At 37.1% G+C, this 21,883-nt stretch overlaps 1 protein-coding gene across 2 annotated transcripts in view; it reads right to left on the minus strand.

Moving 5' to 3' along the window:
• The window catches only part of EIPR1 (EARP complex and GARP complex interacting protein 1), an 86,884-nt gene that overhangs the window by 17,785 nt on the left and 47,216 nt on the right, over positions 1 to 21,883 (minus strand). For both annotated transcript variants that reach the window (XM_062571142.1, XM_062571143.1), the window contains exon 5: positions 7,967 to 8,066. In XM_062571142.1, coding sequence (XP_062427126.1) covers positions 7,967 to 8,066 — 100 coding nt within the window. The remainder of the gene's footprint in view (positions 1 to 7,966; positions 8,067 to 21,883) is intronic.

A 21,883-nucleotide genomic window follows, 5' to 3' on the forward strand; every position in this document is an offset into this window, starting at 1 on the left:
GAATGTTTACATAAAATTTAACTAACACTAACAGAAAAATTTGGTATTGATACAGACTAAAGATTAATACAAGACTCTGCTTAAATTTATTTGAATATAACGCCCATGTCCACTTCTGTATTTTGCTATTGTTACAATTCCACTAGGAACATCTTTTTTATTTATTAGATTAGCAATTCAGAAATTATAACTCTTCCATCACTGAAGTCTATGCTGCCTAAGAAACGAAGTTTTCCGAAATTTTTCTGAAGAGTCTACTTTTTAAGAATACGAGTCCCTGCAACGCAAGTTCTTACATCACTCACGTGGTAATGAATGATACATACTATGCCCAAACCTACTCCTCTAGTATCGTTCTTTCTCAAGTACAAATAATGTATGAAAGCCTTTCTACAACTTGCAGGTTATTAATATGAAAAAAATATATATATAAGGACACATTACTGGACTCAAGGTAATAAACTGCTCTGTTCTGTTTTTTTGACACATACTACATTTCAGGCACAGGAGAACATGCAAAACTTGAGCAGATCATCTCAAAAATTAAACTAAGTTTCTTTAGTAGGCAGCCTTGGCCAAACAATGCTTAGATACAAGGTGTGTGCAGGAGGAAGAAAACCTTAATACTGACAGTAAAAGAGTACAAACAAAAATAATTTCATATGTATCTTGCAATTCCAAAATCTGTTCCTGAGAGAGTATCACACACCCAAAATACAACTCTGAGCAGAAGGCCTTTGTAAGCAGCAGATGTTTTCTCTAGCATTCTAGCCATTTTTAAGAAGTGTCTTTATTTCAACTTTTATCAGGTAAACTATTAAGAAAAGAAGGAATAGTTCATTCTTTTCAGATAAAAGATACAGTAATGAGACTAGCATAAACATCCTGCACTGTTTCTTTATAAAATACTGGAAGAACTGTATACATGTAACATCGGTCAAGTCATCCTGGTCTTCCCCTGCAATCCTTGAGCACTTGCAGGAGTTGCAAGGCATCTCTTCTCATAGGGGTGGCCAAATATGCATACAGTCAAGTTCCCAATCAACACATGAGACTTTTGTTAATAAAACCATACTGCCAAAGTTGCAACCAGAAAGGAATTACATTGTATTAAAAGACAATTGGGGGGGAGGGGAAATTGTCTTATGTAAGAAGAAATCAGTATGGAACAGAAGGAAACTTACAGAAATTCAAAAAATGAATTTATAAGAAACAAAGCTGTTATATTTGGAATCACAAATATAGGTTCAAACAAATTTAGCTTTAGTTTTAACTTATGTCTGAATGTAAAAAGAGATAGATGAGTTTTCTTTTTATCTTGAACTCCTACTTCCTTAAAGACAGGAGAGTTGATAGAAGGAAAGTAAAACATGACAGAAGCATACCTTCAGCACTAATCTCATGTAATGATTCAGATTTGTGCTGCCCAGGAAATGAAAACATGCAGCTCTTAGGGACTCAATGATTAAAAAAGGAAAACAATTTATGGTAATATTTTATAAACACGTAAAAGTGACTTATAGTAAGGAAAAACATTAATAAATAAGAACAAGAGATCTGTTGTCTATTTTTAGACAACAGAACTAGCTATTTCTCTTGCATTGCACAAGGACACACACTCTTGATTTTAGAAGAAAAAGTCTGAACAAAATGAAACCTAAACAGTGCAAAATGGTTAAGAGATTATAGCTGAATTTAACACGGCTTGTAAGTGCTTAGGTGGATCAGTGCCTAAAGCTGCTGATATAAGAATAATAATAAAAAGGGTAGTAAAATAACATGATAGAACCGCATGAGAGCAATGATTTGAAAGCAAATATAAAGGTTTTGAGAAAATTTAAGTAATGTCATGTGATCAGGATAGAACTCTATACAGTTGTTATTCTCAAGAAAGAAAAGATTTTTGCAAAAGTAAAGTATCTTTAAGAGAGGGGAGGGTGTCAAGGGGACAGCGACAAACTTTTCAGTTGTCCCGTGTGACAGGACAAGAGGCAATGGGCAGAAATTGAAGCACAGGAAGTTCTGCCTGAGCGTGAGGGGGAATTTCTTCCCTGTGAGAGTGACAGAGCCCTGGCACAGGTTGCCCAGGGAGGTTGTGGAGTCTCCTTCTCTGGAGATACTCAAGGCCTGCCTGGATGCAACTCTGTCTACCATGCTGTAGGTGACCCTGCTTGAGCAGGGAGGCTGGACTAGATGATCTCCAGAGGTCCCTTCCAACCTTACTGATTCTATGATTCTATAACCTGAAATATGAAAAAGTCTATCTCAACTTTGAAGGACTGATTTGCACTGCTTTCTGGAAAAGAGAATCTTTACTATTAATTTTGGTATTTCAAACAGTTTCCAATTTTTTGTTTAAAAAAAAAGACTTAATGTGCTTTATGTATTTCAAATTATAATCTGAAAATATTTTTACTTAAAGATTGAAAAAGCACTCCTTTTGACTTCCAAATGTTTTTTTGGATGTTTATTTTGAAAATTCTAGCCTTTACCTCTATAGCAGCAGCTATAAGTTTTAAATAAAATAAACCACAGAAGAAGCACAAAAAGGTGACTACCAAGAAACTCGCACATCTTACCTGAGAGGTCAAAACACTAAAATTCTGATGGGTGTTCAAGTACATTCCAGACAAGAATCTACTAAAGAAGCCATGACTCTGTTTATGAAATATTCATACGTTTAGGCTGCACATGCTAATCTGATTTTGACTGCCTTCTCAGTAAAGACAGGAGTGGTTAAGACATCTTACCTGATTAAAGTTCAAAAATATTTGGATGTCTAATGAGCATCAACTGACAGAAGTTAACTCACAGTAGTGATTACTATGCTCACTGAGATAATTTAAGCACAGTTTTGTTTTGTTCTTTTCTTTTTAACCATAGCCTCATCAACAGGAACTGGGCCACTCTTATTCTGTGCATGCTAGAGTTAGCATGGAGATTTCCAGGAGGTGACATCCTACCAATCAAAGCAAATATGATAAAAGATTATTTTTCAGATCCACATTAAAAGGGGATGAATGATGAATGCTGTTTTGGCTTGTTATTGGCAGAGATACAGAAATATGGAAGAGGGGTTTTAACTCATGGTGTTCAATTCCTCCCATTGTAGGCAAACATGTCATGCCAGTTTTCTTAAATGTCCTGAAACACCTTACAATTATTTATCTTTTCAAACAGTTTCATCATACTGACAGCTCAGAGTCATTCTTAGAATAACTAAGTAAAAGAATCTACGTATTTCCAAGCGCTGAGTTTCCATCTTGCACCAAAAACACTTTTATTCCATAAGTGCAAGTTCTGGTTCATATTACAAAACTTAATCCAAACCTCAAGACCAACTAGTTTTTCCTCCAGAACATTTTGGTATTCCCAAATACAAATGATGTGTTCCAAGTTTTTCTCATTTGCAATCTTCACCATTACACTCTTACTTCTGTGTTATCACTAATTGGAATATTAAACAAAAATAGTTTCAATATCTACTTTTTAGGAACCAGTTTTCTATCCTGTTTCTGATCCAATGGTTTCTCTTTTTCTTTAGCTAGTCCCTCCTTACTGCTAATTAATCCTTGTTTACTGCAAATGCAGTACTTATTTCCATCAGGCACCCTACAAATTTCTCCACTGCAGTCCAGAATGCATTCCCTGCCTTGAGAAACAGTACCTGTATTACTAAAAAAGGATAGCAAGGATCTTATGCTTATTCTTAATATCCTCCTATATTTACATTGTTATTTTTATACACTCAGAAACTACCTCACAAAGTTTTCCTTCTTGACTAGAATGCCACTGCCAGATACGTTTTTGTTGTTGTTGCAAAGTCAAATTTGGCTTGCAAAGTGAGGAAGCAATATAGAAGACATTTAAAGCCTCAAACCCGTAATGATTTTATCTGGTGTATCTGGTGTAAACAGTTCTTAAACTTCAGCTTTCAAGAACCAAAACATTCGTTTTATTTATTTTAATCTGAATCAAGATGAGATCACTCTGTTCAATATACTTTTCTGAGGCAAATTCCACCATAATATCCTTATGACTTTCTGAATTAGCATCATCTATAGATTAAATGCTACTGAATGATCAAGTGACAAAGAATCTGAATAACCATTTTCATGAAGAAGATCAAAGAAAAAAGAAAATTCCAAAATTAGTAACACTGATGCCTTTCTATCTCATATTAGCAACTGTATCAAAAAGAGATCAGTAGAAAACATGCTGAACAGCAATGAGATGAGAATAGGAGGAGGATTATGACATCTAACAAATATTTTATCAAGAAATACCACTGTCACAATATTTGAAACAATGAAGGTGTCTGTAGACTAGTAAAACCCTTCATTCACTCTCCTCAAGATAAAAATAAACAAAGAAACTAACAGTTGAGGGAATATCATTTAAAAAAATAGAAAAACTTTAAAAAGGCAGGTATTATTGCATATTCTAAAGAGTCTCTATGAAAAAGTAGCAACAAGCTGGAAGTTACGACTGTAATAATATTCATGAACTCACGTATTTCTTATTACACATGACTAACAATGTGGTAACAAATTTGAAAATGTTGCAACTTGAAGAAAAGTTGCTTTCTAGATGGAATTAGGGATTCAGATTAAGACAGACTGTCAAGGAAAAATAATCAGAAGCCAATTCCTAGCGGGAAAGCTCTGCCCCCCAAAAAATAGATAGGGAAAGCAAATGAACTTTTACAACTGTATTTGGTATAGCCAAGTTATCATTATCCTACCATACAACAAAAGCAAAAAGAAAGTTCTGAAAAGGGAAAGGAAAGGGACAGATTTATTTTTCTGTTAAATGAAAGAGAGGTGCTGCAGTTAAATCTATGGTTCTAAGCAACCCTGAGGGAAAAATTCATCCTTCCATTTCTTCTCGCAGGTAAGAGGGTCAGTAAGAAAACAGAAGACACATACACCCATACACATACTCCTAACAAATGAAGTGGATGGATGTTCCCCAGACTGAAGGTAAAGTGCATTAAGGTAGTGCCAATACACTTCCCATTGCACTTCCATCTACATTATTCCTAGTAGGCGATGACGTACCTCTGGGTCACGCTATGTCTTTGCAAAATGGAACAGAAGATGAATCAAGTATTAAAAAGAAGAGAAAAAACTATTAATAGTGATTCTGTGAATGTACTTGAAGCAATGATTTCATTTCACTACTCAATAATCAAAGTTAAATCCCTCAAAAACCAGATCTGCCTAGAAAAAAAGGTTAATCTGTCTAATGAAGTTTCACAACACTCTAAGAATAATACTTGATAGAAAGGAGAAGAAAAATAAAGTCTAGAATACCTGAAGTAAATTTTGCATTTCATCCTTAAATTTTTATGCTGTGAGTTTTTTGAAAGAGGAAATAGCAAAAGTTAGTAATTTAGAAAACAATCAAATCAGAATGAATGTGGATACTTCTGATTTCCCCAAATTTATTCAAAATACCTCTCAAATTGTTTTCCTGGAGGTACCAAACTTTTGCTGTCAAATGGAAACATACGTCCGCTCCTCTCAGATTTAGCTTCCTTATTTTGTGATGACACAAGGTACATATTAAAATATCTGTATTTTAATTTCTCTATTTCATCCTTTCATTCAACGGTCTTCTGCATATTCCATTCTGCATATACCATGTTGCAGTTAGCCAAATCTCTTCTGCAAAGCTGCTTCCTAATGGCAGTTGGCCCCTAGCACATACAGGTGCAAGGGCACAGAACTTTGTATTTCACCTTGCTGAACTTCATGTGGTTCCTCTCTACCCCTTTCTCCAATCTACCAAGGCCCCTATGAATGGTAATGTACCTTTCTGGTGTATCAACTGTCCCCCCCCCCCCCCCCAAGCCTTTTTTTAATTTTAAATCATCTGCTAACTTGCTGAAGGTGCACTCATTCAGTCCCATCATCCAAGTCACTAACGAAGAGGTTAAACCGTAGGGCATTGGCCCAACTGTCAACCGTTGGAATACACTGCTAGCGACTGCCTTCCAGCTAGATTTCGTGCCTCTGGTTACAACACTCGGAGCCCAGCAGTTCAGCCAGTTTTCAATTCATCTCACTGACTACTTATCCATACCACATTTCAAAGCTTCGCTATAAGGATGTTAGAGGAATTCATGTCAAAAACCTTACTACAGTTGAGATAAGCAACATCCACTGCTCTCCACTCATCCACCATGCCATTCATCTCACTGTAGAAAGCTATCAGGTTAGTTAAGAATAATTTCCACTTTGTAAGTCCATGCTGACTAGTCCTAATCACCTTCCTGTCTTTCACATGTCTGGATGATATCCAGGATTAGCTGCTCCACCTCCTTTGGATCAAGGTGAGGCTGAGTAGCCTGTAGTTCCCCAGGTCCTCCTACTTGCCCTTTTTAAAAAGGAGGCTGACATTTGCTTTTTTCCAGTCCTCAGGAAACTTCCTATATCACTTCATTACTATGACCTTTCAAAGATGCTCAAGAGTGGCTTTGCAATGGCACTGGCCAGCTCCCTCTACCCCCGTGCGTGGATGAGGTCAGGTCTCATGGACTTGTCCATGACCATTTTGCTTAATGTTTCCTAATCTAATCCTCTTCTACCAAAAGTAAGTCTTTCATCCTCCAGACTTTCCCATTGGTCACGGGGATTCCTGAAGGCCAATCGTACCAGTAAAGACAGCAGCGAAACAGCATGGAGTACCTCAGCCTTTTCTGTGTCCTTTGTCATAAGGACTCCTGCTCCATTCAGTAGCAGCCCACATTTTAGAAGCCTTTTCTTGTTGCCTTTCATGATCCTCACCAGATTCATCTCTAGGTGGGCTTTGGCTTTCCTAATCCCATCCCTGAATCCTTGGACAACTTCTCTACACTCCCCCAGGTAACCTGTCCCTGCTTCTGCCCCCTGCATGCTTCCTTTTTATGTTTGAGTTTAGTCAGAAGCTCCTTGTTCATCCATCAATGTTGATACTAAGTAAAATAGTAACAACTTCAGGCTTCATCTATTTAGGCATAGTCAGATGGCACAACAAGAGAAAGTTTAGAGAAACAACATTTTGACTCCAAGTAACTGCTAGCTGAAAAGTCTGGTTCTGATACATTCAAGAAGAAAAAACTAAACTGAACATGTCAAACTAAAAAGTTAAAGAGCTGACAACAGATCAACCACATAATAATGATAACGACAATCAGTTTCCATTTCTAAGGACAAATACTGACAAAGAAATGATTCTATGCAGAACTATTCAAGAATATATATTCATATATATGTTCATATATACAACTGTATATGATCCACACCAGTGTACTTAAATAAACACACTTTTGTTGATTATCTATAAAAGCTGGAATAATTAGATCAAAATCTGTATCAATTATACCCTATTATTTATATTCCTGAATATTAGAGAAGATAATTTACTGCTATTCTGTATATTGAGATTGCTTAATTCATTACTAAATTTAAATTAATTCTGAGAAGTCAAAGCAGTGCACAGTAAGTGAAGAAGTTTATATTATGCATACATCAAAGGATTTTCAATTAACTAGAGGGGTATGAGACGAATATGGTTTAATATACTAGTATAGAGAATAACACTTTTTATATAAGTCAGGAACACTTTATAGGCCGTTAAACATTATCTGAATTAGATAGCCTCCTACTTCATTGATTTATGATCCCCCTGCACATATTGATCAAGTTATTATTGTTTTACTTCAGATTATTCGCTCTAGAATTCGTAAGAGAACTGAGGGCAATTCAAGAGGAGGGAAATAGGCAACTACAAACAACCAAGTTACCTTCTCTGAAACACTCACATTCAGTACAGTATTAATTTCCCCAAACCATGTTCAAGTCATAGCCTCCATTAGCAACAATATTTTTGAACAGTCTTTAAGGAAGGACTAGTTAAAAGTTCTAGGTTGTGAATGTTGTGATTTATACTATATCATCATTTTTAAACAATTTTTTCTTACCACAGCTTTGGCTGAACTTTCTTGCAAATCCCACAATAATATGTTGTTATCAGCCAGTGAAATGAGCTTTTTACCATCTCCCATTGGTTCCCACATAACACTGTAAAACAAAAACAGAAAACAAAAACAAAAGATCAAACATTAAAACCAATAGAAATTTTCCTGGGAATTTATTTTAATCTTGTAGATCTAATCTGTTTCCAAACACATTCAATCGTTTTCCTTATGGTTTTCTTCAGCAGAAATTGGTCTCATGTTTCAAGTGCAAAATTTGCCATTAACTAGCAATCTAGCAAATTTTACATGTACTATACGAACATTACTGCAGAGTCAGTTACTGAAAAGTTATGTCATACTAAAAATAAGCTTGTTTATGCAAACAGTCAGCTTTAGCACACTTTTTTTTTAGAGCCCTTCGACATCTCAGCCCAAATCTGTACCAGAAAAACAAACACAATCCAGCTTTTCTAGATGCTAGCCTAATTGTAAGAGAAATCCCCTACTTCATTTGCATGGATGCACTCTATATATTGAATGACACAGTGATCATGCAAAATGACTAGGGATTATGTCACTGTAACATAATTCATAGCATATATGCACAATAGGATCAAAACAAAGACCTTTTAACACACTCACTTTTAATATTTCAAGTTAAAGCATTCAATGTTCTTTATATGTCATTTCGTGCATCCTTTTTGAAGATGCACCAAAAAAAATCATAAGTGTCAGAGCTTTGTTGCAAATCTCTTCCAGTTCAGCAGCTGGTCATCATGGGTATCTCAAGCAACATACCCTTTCTGTCTATGACTCACCGCTTTTAGGCTATACATGAAGGAATAAAATAAATCAATAAATAAAATCAGTGATCATCTCTACTCTTGCCTATGTGAGGAAACACAGCCTAGCTAGTTGTTACAGGCAGCGCAGTTAAGTATACACTATACTCTAAAACATTTGCTGAGATGACAGTAAGGTTAAAAGGATAATTCTTTATTAAATAAAAACTAGTTTTCCATACCCCATACTTCTCAAAAATAAAATTATGCAACCTAATTAACTTATAGCAACACAATATGGCTAAGTGCAGAGAATACTAATTCAGTACCAATAGCAACATGACTTAACTTCCTCCCATCTCTAGACAAAAGCTTAAGTTATTCAAAAGCAATGTGCCAGTGCCATTTGCTATGCTATCCTCATCCTCAGTGCATATGTGAAGAGTTCTCTCTCGAGTTTTGTCAAGAGTCCATCACTAGACATAAACGTTCCGTTCTGTTCAGCTCTTTGCATGAATCACTTCAATCTAGAATTTGAAGAGATGAAACAGATGTAGACACAGCCTTGGGCAAGTGAGCCCAATATCAGGCAGCCACCAGCTACCTTCCTAACTTGAGAATGCCCTCTATAAACGTTTATATTTTATCCACAAATTTGCATTACTTCTACCTCCCTAACACAGATCTGGCTGGCACCACATCTAAAGCACGGGACTCCTTCATCCTATCTTACAGCACAAAATGTGAGGAAAGGAAACAACAGGTAACAGAACAAAGTGAAACAGTGTAGTCTCCCTCTGCACACCATCTCAGTTATTCTCAGCTGAGATCTTCCAATCAAAATCTACTTCTTCCACAAAGAGACAGTTTCATCCCTTTTAACTCAGCATTGTTAGCGAAACAAGTACTTGCAAATACAGACTGCACTTTGCTATTATAAAGAGGTCAGGCAACCCAAAGGAGATAGGACTATACAAAAAAAGTTAAGCAAAGTAGATTTAAAAAGCTTAAGCTATAATTAAGGTTGTATTGCTGACTCCTCACCCACCAAACTTTTCCCTAAGGCAAAGGAGCAAATCAAAGGAAGGCTAACTTCTGTATCTATCTTCTGCTGAAACCATGACCTGCATCCTTATTATGTTGTAAATTCAAGGAAATAATTACTTGTAGAAGATCACTTGTAATGAGTTTTTGTCATATTAGGATAAGATCAGGTTATTTAGCACATTAATCTACCACCATGTTTTTAAATGTGTTTTAAAAAGCATACAGAACTAGAATGATCTTAGGATTTGTTCTAAAATGAGTTTTTTTGCCTGTATTATTGCCAGTCTTATTTCAGATGTGTTTCTTAATGAAGTTGTATGTTACAACTTCGGAAACTTACAAGTAACTGAAAATAAACGTTGATAATAAAAACGATAAAGTGGTCCAACTACCATTTTGCTTATAATAATTACAAGTAAGCAGCTGTTACTACCATGTGTGTTTCATACTTCCAACAGCTCTGCCCCACAGATATCTCCATTATGTCCTTGAGAAAGATTGAAACATTCTACGAACACACACAACACAATAAGATGTTAATGCATTATAGTTCACATCTGATCACATTTGCACCTAACTTTCCACAATTACCACAATTTCCACAGTTTCCCAAAGTGAAATCAAAGGACATCAGAATCATTACTGAATGGATAATTGAAGACTTCAAGTTGATTCTGACCACAATTTATAGTTTGTTTTTTTTTTTAAATCACATCATTTTCCGTACATATTGCTGATAGCATAATTTTGTGGCATTTTGTGTTGAAATATCTACATATACTTTTAATTAGACAATGAAATCCGATTTGACCAATTAACTCTCAAGAGTTCCTCTAGCCCAACCGATCAGTATTTCTTATTCCTCTTGATGCATTTGCCCCTTTCTTACACTGATCACTGAGTTTTTCAGCAATAAAAAGTAGACTGGAAGCACTTTCTTTGATGTTTTCAAAGGTAGAAAGAAATTTCACATCTTTGAGTGTCATGAAGCTGCAAGGTAAAGACTTTTTATAGCTGAATAGAGTGAGCTAATTAGAGCCAATTATAACCCAGCTGACATACCTTAGAATGAAAAGGTCTCCAGCACATTCATTTTGTCCTTGTGAAATGCCCATTTTGCTTCTATTTAATTTATCTCACATGAAAGTTCATTGTTTTTATGAGTGTGGTGGTAGTGTTCATTCAGATTTTATAATCTAAATGAAGGTTACTAAAATCACTTTTTGTAAAACATTAAGTTGTACTTTACAGTCATGACAAAGTTAAACATATAAAAAAAAAGTGGAGGAGGAGAAAAACTGGCATGTGAAAAAAAACTTGTTTTCAAAGATATACATTTTAGAGAGAATCGCAGAATCACAGAATGGTTGAAGTTGGAAGGGACCTCTGGAGATCATCTAGTCCAACCCCCCTGCTCAAGCAGGGTCACTTAGAGCACGTTAACCAGAGTTACATCCAGGCAAGTTCTGAGTATCTCCAGAGAAGGAGACCCCACAACCTCTCTGGGCAACCTGTGCCAGTGCTCTGTCACCCTCATGGTAAAGAAGTTCTTCCTTGTATTTAGATGGAACTCTCTCTGTTTCAGTTTGTACCCACTGCCTCTTGTCCTGTCACTTGGCACCACTGAAAACAGTCCAGCCCCATCCCCTTGACACTCTCCCTTCAGACACTTAAACACGTTGATAAGATCCCCTCATCCTTGTGGCCCTATGCTGGATTCTCTCCAGTAGTTCCATGTCTCTCTTGTAGTGGGGAGCCCAGAACTGGACACAGCACTCCAGAGGAGGCCTCACCAGGGCTAAGCAGAGGTGCAGAATCACCTCCCTCCACCTGCTGGCAACACTCTTCCTCATGCACCCCAGGAGACCATTGGCCTTCTTGGCCACAAGGGCACATTGCTGGCTCATGGTCAATTTGTCATCCACCAGCACTCCCAGGTCTTTCTCTGCAGAGCTGCTCTCCAGAAGGTCAGCCCCCAGCTTGTGCTGGAGCAGAAGATTATTCCTCCCTAGGTGCAGGACTCTGCACGCCCCTTTATTGAATTTCATGAGGTTCCTCTCTGCCCAACTCTCCAGCCTGTCCAGGTCTCTCTGAATGGCAGCACAGCCCTCTGGTGTGTCAGCCACTCCTCCCAGCTTGGTATCATCTGCAAACTTGCTGAGGAGGCACTCTGTCCCCTCATCCAGGTCATTGATGAATAAGTTGAACAGGATGGGACCCAGTATGGAGCCCTGGGGGACACCACTAGCCACAGGCCTCCAACTACAATTTGTGTCATTGAGCACAACCCTGTGAGCTCTGCCTTTCAGCCAGTTCTCAATCCACATCACTGTCCACTCATCTAGCCTGCCTTTCCTGAGCTTGCTTAGGAGAATATTATGGGAGACAGTGTCAAAAGCCTTGCTGAAGTCAAGGTACACAACATCTACTGCTCTCCCCTCATCTGCCCAGACGGTCATTCCACCATAGAAGGCTATCAGACTGGTTAAGCAGGATTTCCCCTTGGTGAATCCAGGCTGACTACTCCTGATCACCTTTTTTCCCCTCTATAAGCTTGGAGATGACATCCAAAACAAGCTGTTCCATCACCTTTCCAGGGATGGAGGTGATGCTGACTGGCCTAGTTTCCTGGGTCCTCCTCCTGGCTGGAGAGGACTGAAGAGCCACTGGCTTTCTTCCAGACCTCAGCCACCTCTCCAATTCTCCACGACCTTTCAAAAATGATGGAGAGTGGCCTGACAACAACATCCACCAGCTCTCTTAAGTATTCGTAGGTGCATCCCATCAGGGCCCACGGATTTGTGGATGTCAAGTTTCCCTAAAAGATCTCTAACATGATCCTCCTCGACCAAAGGAAAGTCTTCCTTTTTCCAGACCTCCTCTATCACCTCTAGGCTCTGGGATTCTTGTAGGTTGCTTTTTGCAGTAAAGATTGAAGCAGAGAAGGCACTCAGCAACTCTGCCTTCTCTGTATCCTCACCAGAGCTCCCACCCCATTCAGCAGCAGGCCCACATTTTCCCTAGTCTTCCTCTTGCTACTGATGTATTTGAAGACGACCTTCTTGTCCTTGACATCCATTGTTGGACTTAATTCCAAATGGGCCTTAGCCTTCCTCATTACATGCTTGTGTACTTTGACAACATTCTTACACTCCTCCCAAGTGGCCTGTCCCCTCTTCCACATTCTGTGTACTTTCTTCTTCTGTTTTGGAGTTTTGCCAGGAGCTCCTTGCTCATCAATGCAGGTCTCTTGCCTCCTTTGCTGGACTACTTTTTTCTTGGAATGCAATACTCTTGAGCTTGGAGGAAGTGATGCTTGAATACTAGCCACCTCTCTTGGACTCCCCTTCCCTCTAGGGTGCTAAGCCACAGGAGTCCTTCAAGAAGGCCCCTGAAGAGGCCAAAGTCTGCTCTCCTGAAGTCCAGGGTTGTGATCCTACTTATTGGCTTGCTTCCTCTAGGCAGGATTCTGAACACCATCTCATGGTCACTGCAGGCAAGGCTGCCACCAACCTTCACATCTCCAACCAATCCTTCTTTGCTTGTTAGTGCAAGGTCTAGCAAGACACTCTCCTCATTGGCTGCTCCGCCACCTGTGTCGAAAAGTTATCATCGATGCTCTGCAGGAGCCTCCTGGACTGCTTGTGCTCAGTTGTGTTGCTCTTCCAGCAGGTAACTTTGGCTAAAGTTCCCCACAAGAACTAGGGCCTGTGATTGTGAGGCTACTTCCTGCTATCTGTAGAAGGCCTCATCAACTTCCTCTTCCTGATCAGGTGGCCTGCAGTAGACACCCACAACAGTGTCACCCATGTTCATTTGCCCTTTAATCTTTACCCATAAGCTCTTAATTGGCTCTTCATCCACTCCCAGGCAGAGACTGAAGTTCTCACTTAGAATAACTGATGATGATAAAATGATGACACCGCAAAGGTGATTATAATCTTTAAAAAGGAAAATACATAAACCAGACAGTATCATTTTCATGAGTCTGCCAACAGTTGCTGATGTTACAGTTTTCTGAAATGGACAAGATACTCGTCAAATTCATAGCTGCCACTCAGAAACTGAGTGTCAACTTCACTGCTGCTCTTTAGATTATCTATAGACAGTAGACAAGCAATTTTACTTGTTGCCTTTTGCCCTATTTTATCAACTGACTCCTGATGTTTCAAATTAGCTTCTAGGTATTAGTTTTTGGCAAAAATTTAAATCTTGGAGGGAATATTTTTCTAGCAAGGAAAAAAATAATTTAAAACATTCAAATGCACACATAAAAGGACAGCATTATCTGTGTTTTATGGTGAAAAGATAGTTAACATCATCCTTTGTTAATGTACTGAGATTTCACAAATGAAAAATTCAGACGTCCTCCTTTATAAGAACAACAATGCAACATGAATCTCTTCTGTAGATGTAAACTGGTCAGCCAAAACCTGTTGGACCAAGTAAGCTTTAACTAAAGTTTAAGCATAATTACAGAAACAAACACCATTTTATTTCTATAAATGGAAAGATTTTTCTTACTTGAAAATTCTCATGCACTGCAAAGTGGTAAATCTACGCAAACATTAGGTAAATGAGAAAGCAGAACAGACTGTAGCCTCAATGTAGCCAGAGTTCATGTGTTACTGACCCAAAAGTCTTCCTGTCTTTGCAGTACAGTGATTCAAATTTAAAAGCCAGTCTGTCATCTGGCATTTTGGACATTATTCTAAGAATAAGAAGACTCATACTAAGAAGCGTCTGGAATCCAGAACTCTTAATTCTTACACAAGTGGACTCTACAAACTGGCCACATTTTGAAATGAAAACAGTTCTGGCTAATTTGTAATGTACTAAAGTGTATGCTGCTGGCAGTACATCTTTAGTTCATTCAAGTTACACTTTTAGTCTCAAAACTCTCAGTCATTTAAGTGTATTTTGGTGTCCAGATACTCAGAATATAGCAGAACAAGAACTATAGCTTCTTGGGAAAAAAAAAAAAAAAAAAAAAAGAAAAGAAAAAAAAAGAGGTAAAGATGGATAAATTTAGTTTAGGTGCACTTTGACTAAGAGGCTGCTGAGAAGAATGAGGAGAGAAGAAAGGTGGTTGACCATTATTTTGGACAAGACCCCCAAAGACATCTACCTTGGTGTTTATTTTGACTCTTAAATTATCTTTACATTCAGAAAAAGATAACTGTTGTGCATATAAATATAAGAGCGTCCGATACAGAGGTAGGTGATGCACAGAAACAGTACTTCCACTATAAAAAAAATAATTCCTTAGAGTATCACATTACAGTATTGGCAAGCCAAATGTTAAAAAAAAAAAAAAAAAAAAAAAAAAAAAAAAAAAAAAAAAACACAGAATGCAAAATACTAAAGCATCAGCCTCAATTAACACCTGTATTTACTTCACCACATCTGTGTCTAATTCTGCAGTATAACTAAACAAGTTCATAGCAAGAAAATGTAGTGTGATTCTTTCTGTAGAAAGCCCAATCAATTTCAGCAAAGAAAAGATACATATGTACATATAAACAGAAGAATCCTAGTAGTTTACAATCTAACAGAAGGCATGGTAGTGAATTTGTTGTATGAAAACAAGGTATAGGACTCAATTTATGCAGGGGCTCCCAAAAATCCATTTTGCCAAAACATCTGCTAAATTTCCATTAAGCTATTCACGATTTCAGGTGATGATCAACAGGTGAACATCTCTACAATTCATTAGCAACCTCAGGCTTGTGTCTGTTTGGCCACTGGCATACATACAGAATCACAGAATGATAAGGTTGGAAGGGACCTCTGGAGATCATCTAGTCCAACCCTCAGCATAGCCCATAAGGGGATTGAACCCACAACCTTGGCATTAGCAGCACCACGCTCTAACCAACTGAGCTAAACATGTTTAATACTGCTTAAGACAGAAAAGCAAAATTATGCAAGACTATTAAACAGACTCCACATATGAGCTAAAATGACAGACCTGTCACTGCTAAAATTGCAAGTCATGAGTAATTAGAAGTGGGAATCAACATCTCTAGTCTGTAGTGTAATCAACTTACCCACCTTCCACACATGCCTGCAGCGCAGTAATTACTCATGGGTGCAATGCATGAACAAGTTATGCAACCAAATACCAAATGTGCACAACAGAGCAGTAAGGCCTACTGTATAGAAAGCAAGCGGTGACTAAAAATTTTCAGACATAGACATCAGTCTATTATGCTCTATTGAGTTCATGTATGAAGAACTTGCCAAATGCCTAAGTTCTAGGCAGAGATAATTTTCACAGAGTATAAAACTTCCTACAGCACTGTCTATAGTTCTTCAGACTATAGTAACTGAGTGAAACCTAAAATTCCTACTTACAGGCTTTGGGGTGAGGCTGATTTTTTTGTGTGTTCAAAGAGATGTCTGTGCAAAGAGTCCACCAAATGGGAAATCCGAGGGTGGATTAATCATAATCCATGCTACAAAGTAACTGTGTTGCTTGTGCATGCTCAGGTGCCTACGCTCTCTTAGACTGGCTACTCAGCTTAAAAGGATGGTCTTAACTTGAGGCAGTAGGTGATGGGGGGAAGAGCTGTTGTTTCCCCAGTTTCATTTGGTATTGCAGACAAAACCTTAGAGTTAAGAATAATATAAGGATAATTTTGCCTCTTTGTTCCTACACACATTTATTCCAGAAAGATCAGGAATGACTTTAATTTCCAGAATCTTTCCAGGAAAAGCTGTGCTCTCGAAACTGTAAGAGGTTAACTGAATTCTTAAGGCCACTGCCTTCTCCTCAAAGTCTGCCTCTTACTAGCAAAGCAACTCAATCTCTTTAAATGCATACTTGATTTGACACCAGAAATATTGAGCCTAGATAAAGTGACTATATGCAAGCAGGCAATACACATGACACACTATCAGTATAAATGGTTTTCTTTCCCGTTTTATAAAGTATTTGTGATTTAAGTTACAAGACAATACAAGATACAGCATATAATGAATACCAAATTCTAAACATGAAAAGCAAGAGCATCTACCACATGAATTAAAAGATTTATGCTAAAGAAACTGAAGAAGTCACAAAACCACTACATCTGCCCATTGACTGCCAGCTATCAAACTGCAGCAACTTACCCTGTGCTACAAACTGCGTGTCTTGTTTTACAATATAGCTTTCTAGAAGATCGTGTCAGTGGAAGACATTTGGCTCTGCTAAGTTCAAGTCTTCAGCACTGTTTCCAGTTTTGTCTGCAGTTATGCTGCCTATCCAACTTAAGAAACCAGCAAATGAATTATCACATGAAAACAATGCACTTCACTGACTTGTAAAAGTGCTGTTAAATACAATTATAACAATGTTAGGGTACAAGCAGAGATTGTAATCCCTAGCTTCTGCTGTTCCGTTGATTTCCATTAGGCTATCAACTATGGCATTGGTTTGACCAGAGCAGGAATATAAAAGACAAAAGTGCCTTCCATTTATTAAGATTAAAAATACATTGTCACAAGGATATTTACAAAATGTTTCTCTTGTGGAAAACAGTACAGGGACTTTTATTATCATTGTTCTTGAAGATCAAGCCTAAGATCAACTGTTTCGCTCTGTTCTTTTTTGGAGGAAAGAGACAGGAGCTTTTTCAGTCTTTTTTTTTTTTTTTTTTTTACTTTTTTTAAACCAACTATATATTGTTACTGACATTCTGTGAAAAATGAAGTAGTCTAGCAAACACAACAGATTGAGGAATTATTAACTTTCTTAAAGTAATTAATTGCAGATCATATGCAATGATATTTAAATATAATGGCAGAAAGACTCATAAATAACACTAACTTAATGCAGACATGCAAAAACATTTCAATTTTACTGTTTCATCCATACCTTCCCTATTCTTCAAATGTTAGATATATGTAATTACATATAGAACAGTTCTTGCAGAAGTTTAAGTTTCTGTAGTGTTACCATGATGAATATATTTATGCTAACATTTTAATTATCCTATTTTTATTAACAGCTAAAATATCTGAAAAATCAACTGCTATTTAAAAAAAATTTGGAATCAATTAGCATTTCAGAGCAAGTCTACATTAGATACTTCTTCTGAGACAGTAGAATGGAATACAGATGTGGGGTTTGGGGGGGGGGGAGGTGTTGGTGACATATCTGTGATACCAAAGGGTCTACAGGATAACACAGTTCAACCAGGGTAAGATCTCAGTGGTTTTGGCAGCATAGTTTATTTTACCTGTTGAAAACTATCTGATGCAGAAAAAGCACATTAAGAGTAAAGCTGTGTATCTGCCTGGCGGGTTTGCAGATACTACTACACAAATAAACCTTTCTTAACAGCTTAAACCTGTTAATAGACACTACTGCTTTTCTAGTAGTATGAATGTCTTGCAGCAAAGTACCTGGGGAGTTCCCAGGTAAGTGTCCTGCCTGGCCTCTGGAAGCCATGCAATGCTAGTAGTGTTTTCTACATACTAATGGGAAGATTAAGGACTGGAATAGGCTTATTTGTTAGACAGCTGGAGGATGCAAAAACAATACCTGTCAACTAGCTTTGGAGGAAATATACATTTATCTTTTGGAACAAGATTTGAAGATCATTTATACAGGATTTTTCAGAAGATGGCTGCATGGATATAGTATGTCCTTGTTATTTTACTGCTGTCTGTCAGAAACAGATCATCTGCATGGTTAGAGAGGAGCAAGATAAAACAGAATATGCATCTCAGTACATTTCTGAAATACAATATGAAAAATGTGCCCAAAAATGATTGCCTAGGATGTGTTCTGAAAGTTGCAGAATACCACCCTTCTTCTGTTCAAAAGAACAGCAACAAAACAAGAAGGGTAAACAGATTACAAGGACAACGCACAGCCATACTCAACACCCCTAGTCCAACGACTGTGGATGCTAGGGGAACTGAGGTGATCAGGCTGCAAGAGGCGGCCAGGACTGTGCACTCTCACTAAACATCACCGCTGTCTGGGCACGCTGGGCCAGACACACTGCTTGAGGCTGGAGGGCATTCCGTAATTTCTTATATACTTTTTACCAAATAAACATACATAAGCAAGACCATACAAGAATCAACTTCTTAATCCTGTAAAACACACTCAAAAAGTCTGAATGTTTAAATACCATTTAACCAAATGTCAGCAATATTACTTAATCTATAATCATATTCCTTGAGACTAAATATTCCTTTATAGGTCTGCAGTCAAATAAATTGTGGTCAAAATTAATATAATTAGTTGGGTGTATAACACAATGTTTTATTATTTCACTAGCCAGTTACTGTATTACAATTATTCCCTAGTATATGTGAGAACATTCACATATATGAGTTTCAAACTCATACATGCTCTAAGTTTCAAACTAACACAATATTAGCCATATAAAATATTTAAAGGAAGGAATGAGAGACAAAGAGTGTTACAACTTACTTTGCTCATTGTGGACATGTTTTAGAGGATGACAAAAGTGGAAAATGAGATTGAAAATGTGAGAAAGACACAATAAATGGTTGAACACAAGGATTTATTTAAAGTAAAGGATAATCAAAGAGACAAGAGAGCAAAATTCTGTAAAGAATTCCAGATATTAAAGAAATGTAGGGAAAGGGAGAGAGAAGTAAAGCATAAAATAAAGTTGCATTCTTAACACTTTAGAAAGGATCAAAATACAAAGGGGCAAGTGACAGTATTGGAAAGGGGCTATAAGTTATATTTCAAGGCAAAACACATTATATAGAGAGTTTTCCTGAAAATTCTCTATACACTTAATCTTTGTAATACAAGAGACAGCTGATGGAGAATAGAAGCACGTGGAACAGAACAGGTGTAGAACAATTATTCTTGAGTGCTGATAATTCTTTGAATCTGTCTGCAATTAATCAGCCTCACTAATAAGCATCTCCTGATAGCCCTGAAATTTTGTGCATTACATGAAGAAACTGAAAGGCCTGACACAGACAATTATTATCAGTTGGTCAGCTATCAAAAACTAAAAAACCTTGAGATCATTTTATGCCCTAGGCAACTGATACTCCTTACACTCTCAAAAGAATCTCTCCCTACACACAATTATACTTATGGTATAGGGACCTAAAAAGTGTTAAAATAAGACACAGGTTCTTTATTCCAAATGCAGAAAATATTATATGCCAGTAGATCGTATTAATTACACATCTCTTCTATATGACATATATAACAGTTAATATACTTTCCAAATAGTGTGAGCCTCCTAAAATAAATGTTATTTCAAACTTTTATTTCAATAGATAAAGATCACTAAAATGTCCTTTTTTAAAAAAAAAACTAATGCAGAATTTTAACACATATATCCTGAAGCCTAGCAGAGTGGTATTATAGAAGAATTAATGTTGCCAATGGCATTATAGCAAACAAAAGTGTTACCTGAATGCAATATGAAAGCACTAGAGCTATTTAAAACATCATTTTTAGGTTTTGTTTGTTTTTTCCTTGAGACTTGCTTTTTTTTTTTTTTTTTTTCTTTGAGACAACTTCCCCACCCTTGGGACAACATTATTTTCCTTTTTAAAGGTCAAAAGAAAATAAACAAAGAAAAACATAGACCTTACTCCTTACTTCTGGAAAGTACTTATGATAGCTTACTGTCTTCAGGGCATTATCTCAGATGTGCTTAACTTTCATCAGATGACGGTGTTCATCATGGAATATGATCAAATTGGAGCTAAAATAAGTTTAATATATTGATATCTTGGAAACATTAAACTCCCATTCAAGTTGAAAGGACTGTTATAGTAAATTTTTGTTTTTGTAATAAGCAGACTTTAATCAGGTTGCTCCATATGGTGTAATCACACACAGAAAGAAGAGATGAAACTTGTCACTGTGCTATTTGGAGACCTAATACGAAAGTCAAAATAAAAATATAAATATTTAAAAAGGGCAAGAAAGAGTCATTCTTTTTTAGAGCTGGTAGTGGACTGACATGAGCTGGTACCTGTTAACGGAAAGAATCTTTTTTTAAATGAGAAAGATGATACCAAGATAATATCCAGATAACTATAGTTCTTTAAGTATCACAGAACTATTTAGAATAACAGAAATACTAGTCTACCTCTACCCAACCTGGAATTTGGACAGGGTGCTCATATATCCCTACCAACTTAAATTTTATCTGCCTTTAAGTGGTAGGTGACATCCTATTCTTAGATTTTTCAACAACAACAACAAAAAAACCCTACTTGCAATCTGGCAAGGAGGAAGAGCAAAACAGCTTCCTCTCAAATTTGGGGGACAGGTAGTTAATACCATGTGTTTACATTACTACAGGACAATATTCTAGATTATATGGTGCCTTGGGACAAAGAATACAAGCAAAAAATGGTCTCTGTCACAGAGCAGCATAAATAAGCACACAACTAAAATCACAAACAACATGAAGAGGCAATGAGGAGGAGGGAAGAAAGTCTTTCACGAGCAAGAGTCTTAACTTGAAATGGGAGAAAACCCCAAGAGGACTGACAGAAAACTCCAAGAGGACTGACAGATATATCAGGAGATAGACGGTATTATGGAAGCCAAACATGAGAGATGACCATTTGGTCACATGCATCAGACAGAAGGAAAGACAGAAAGAAAGCATTTGTCAGTAATCTGCACAAAGGGCAGAAGCAGAGAGAATAGTCATGAAAGAAATTCAAGGGGCAGTTGAATATGAGTAGGGAATTTAATTACAAAGAAAGAAGAGATTTGTTGGAAGGAAATCAGAGAAAGATACAGTAGTTAACGAATTAACCAAGAATTGTTATAGTAATGTAATTACTAAATCAACACATGCAGCACCTTCACACTGTCATTGACTACTACTAGTAAATTAAGAATAGCAATACTACTAAAGATCTATGATGTAACACGCTTACTGGCCGCAATCATTAGACTACAGACTACTATTTTTTTTTCACATCAATATTGAAAGAAATCACAGCCCAAGCAAAACTGTACCATCACAAGTTGCTTCTTCAAAATAAATCTGGAACTTAAATGCCTTTCCCTATGAAACACTGTTTTATAACAAATAAACTACAAAGTTAAAGGAATAACACAATTAAAGAC

The sequence above is a fragment of the Rhea pennata genome, chromosome 3 (assembly GCF_028389875.1).
Source record: "Rhea pennata isolate bPtePen1 chromosome 3, bPtePen1.pri, whole genome shotgun sequence".
Lineage (NCBI taxonomy): Eukaryota > Metazoa > Chordata > Aves > Rheiformes > Rheidae > Rhea > Rhea pennata.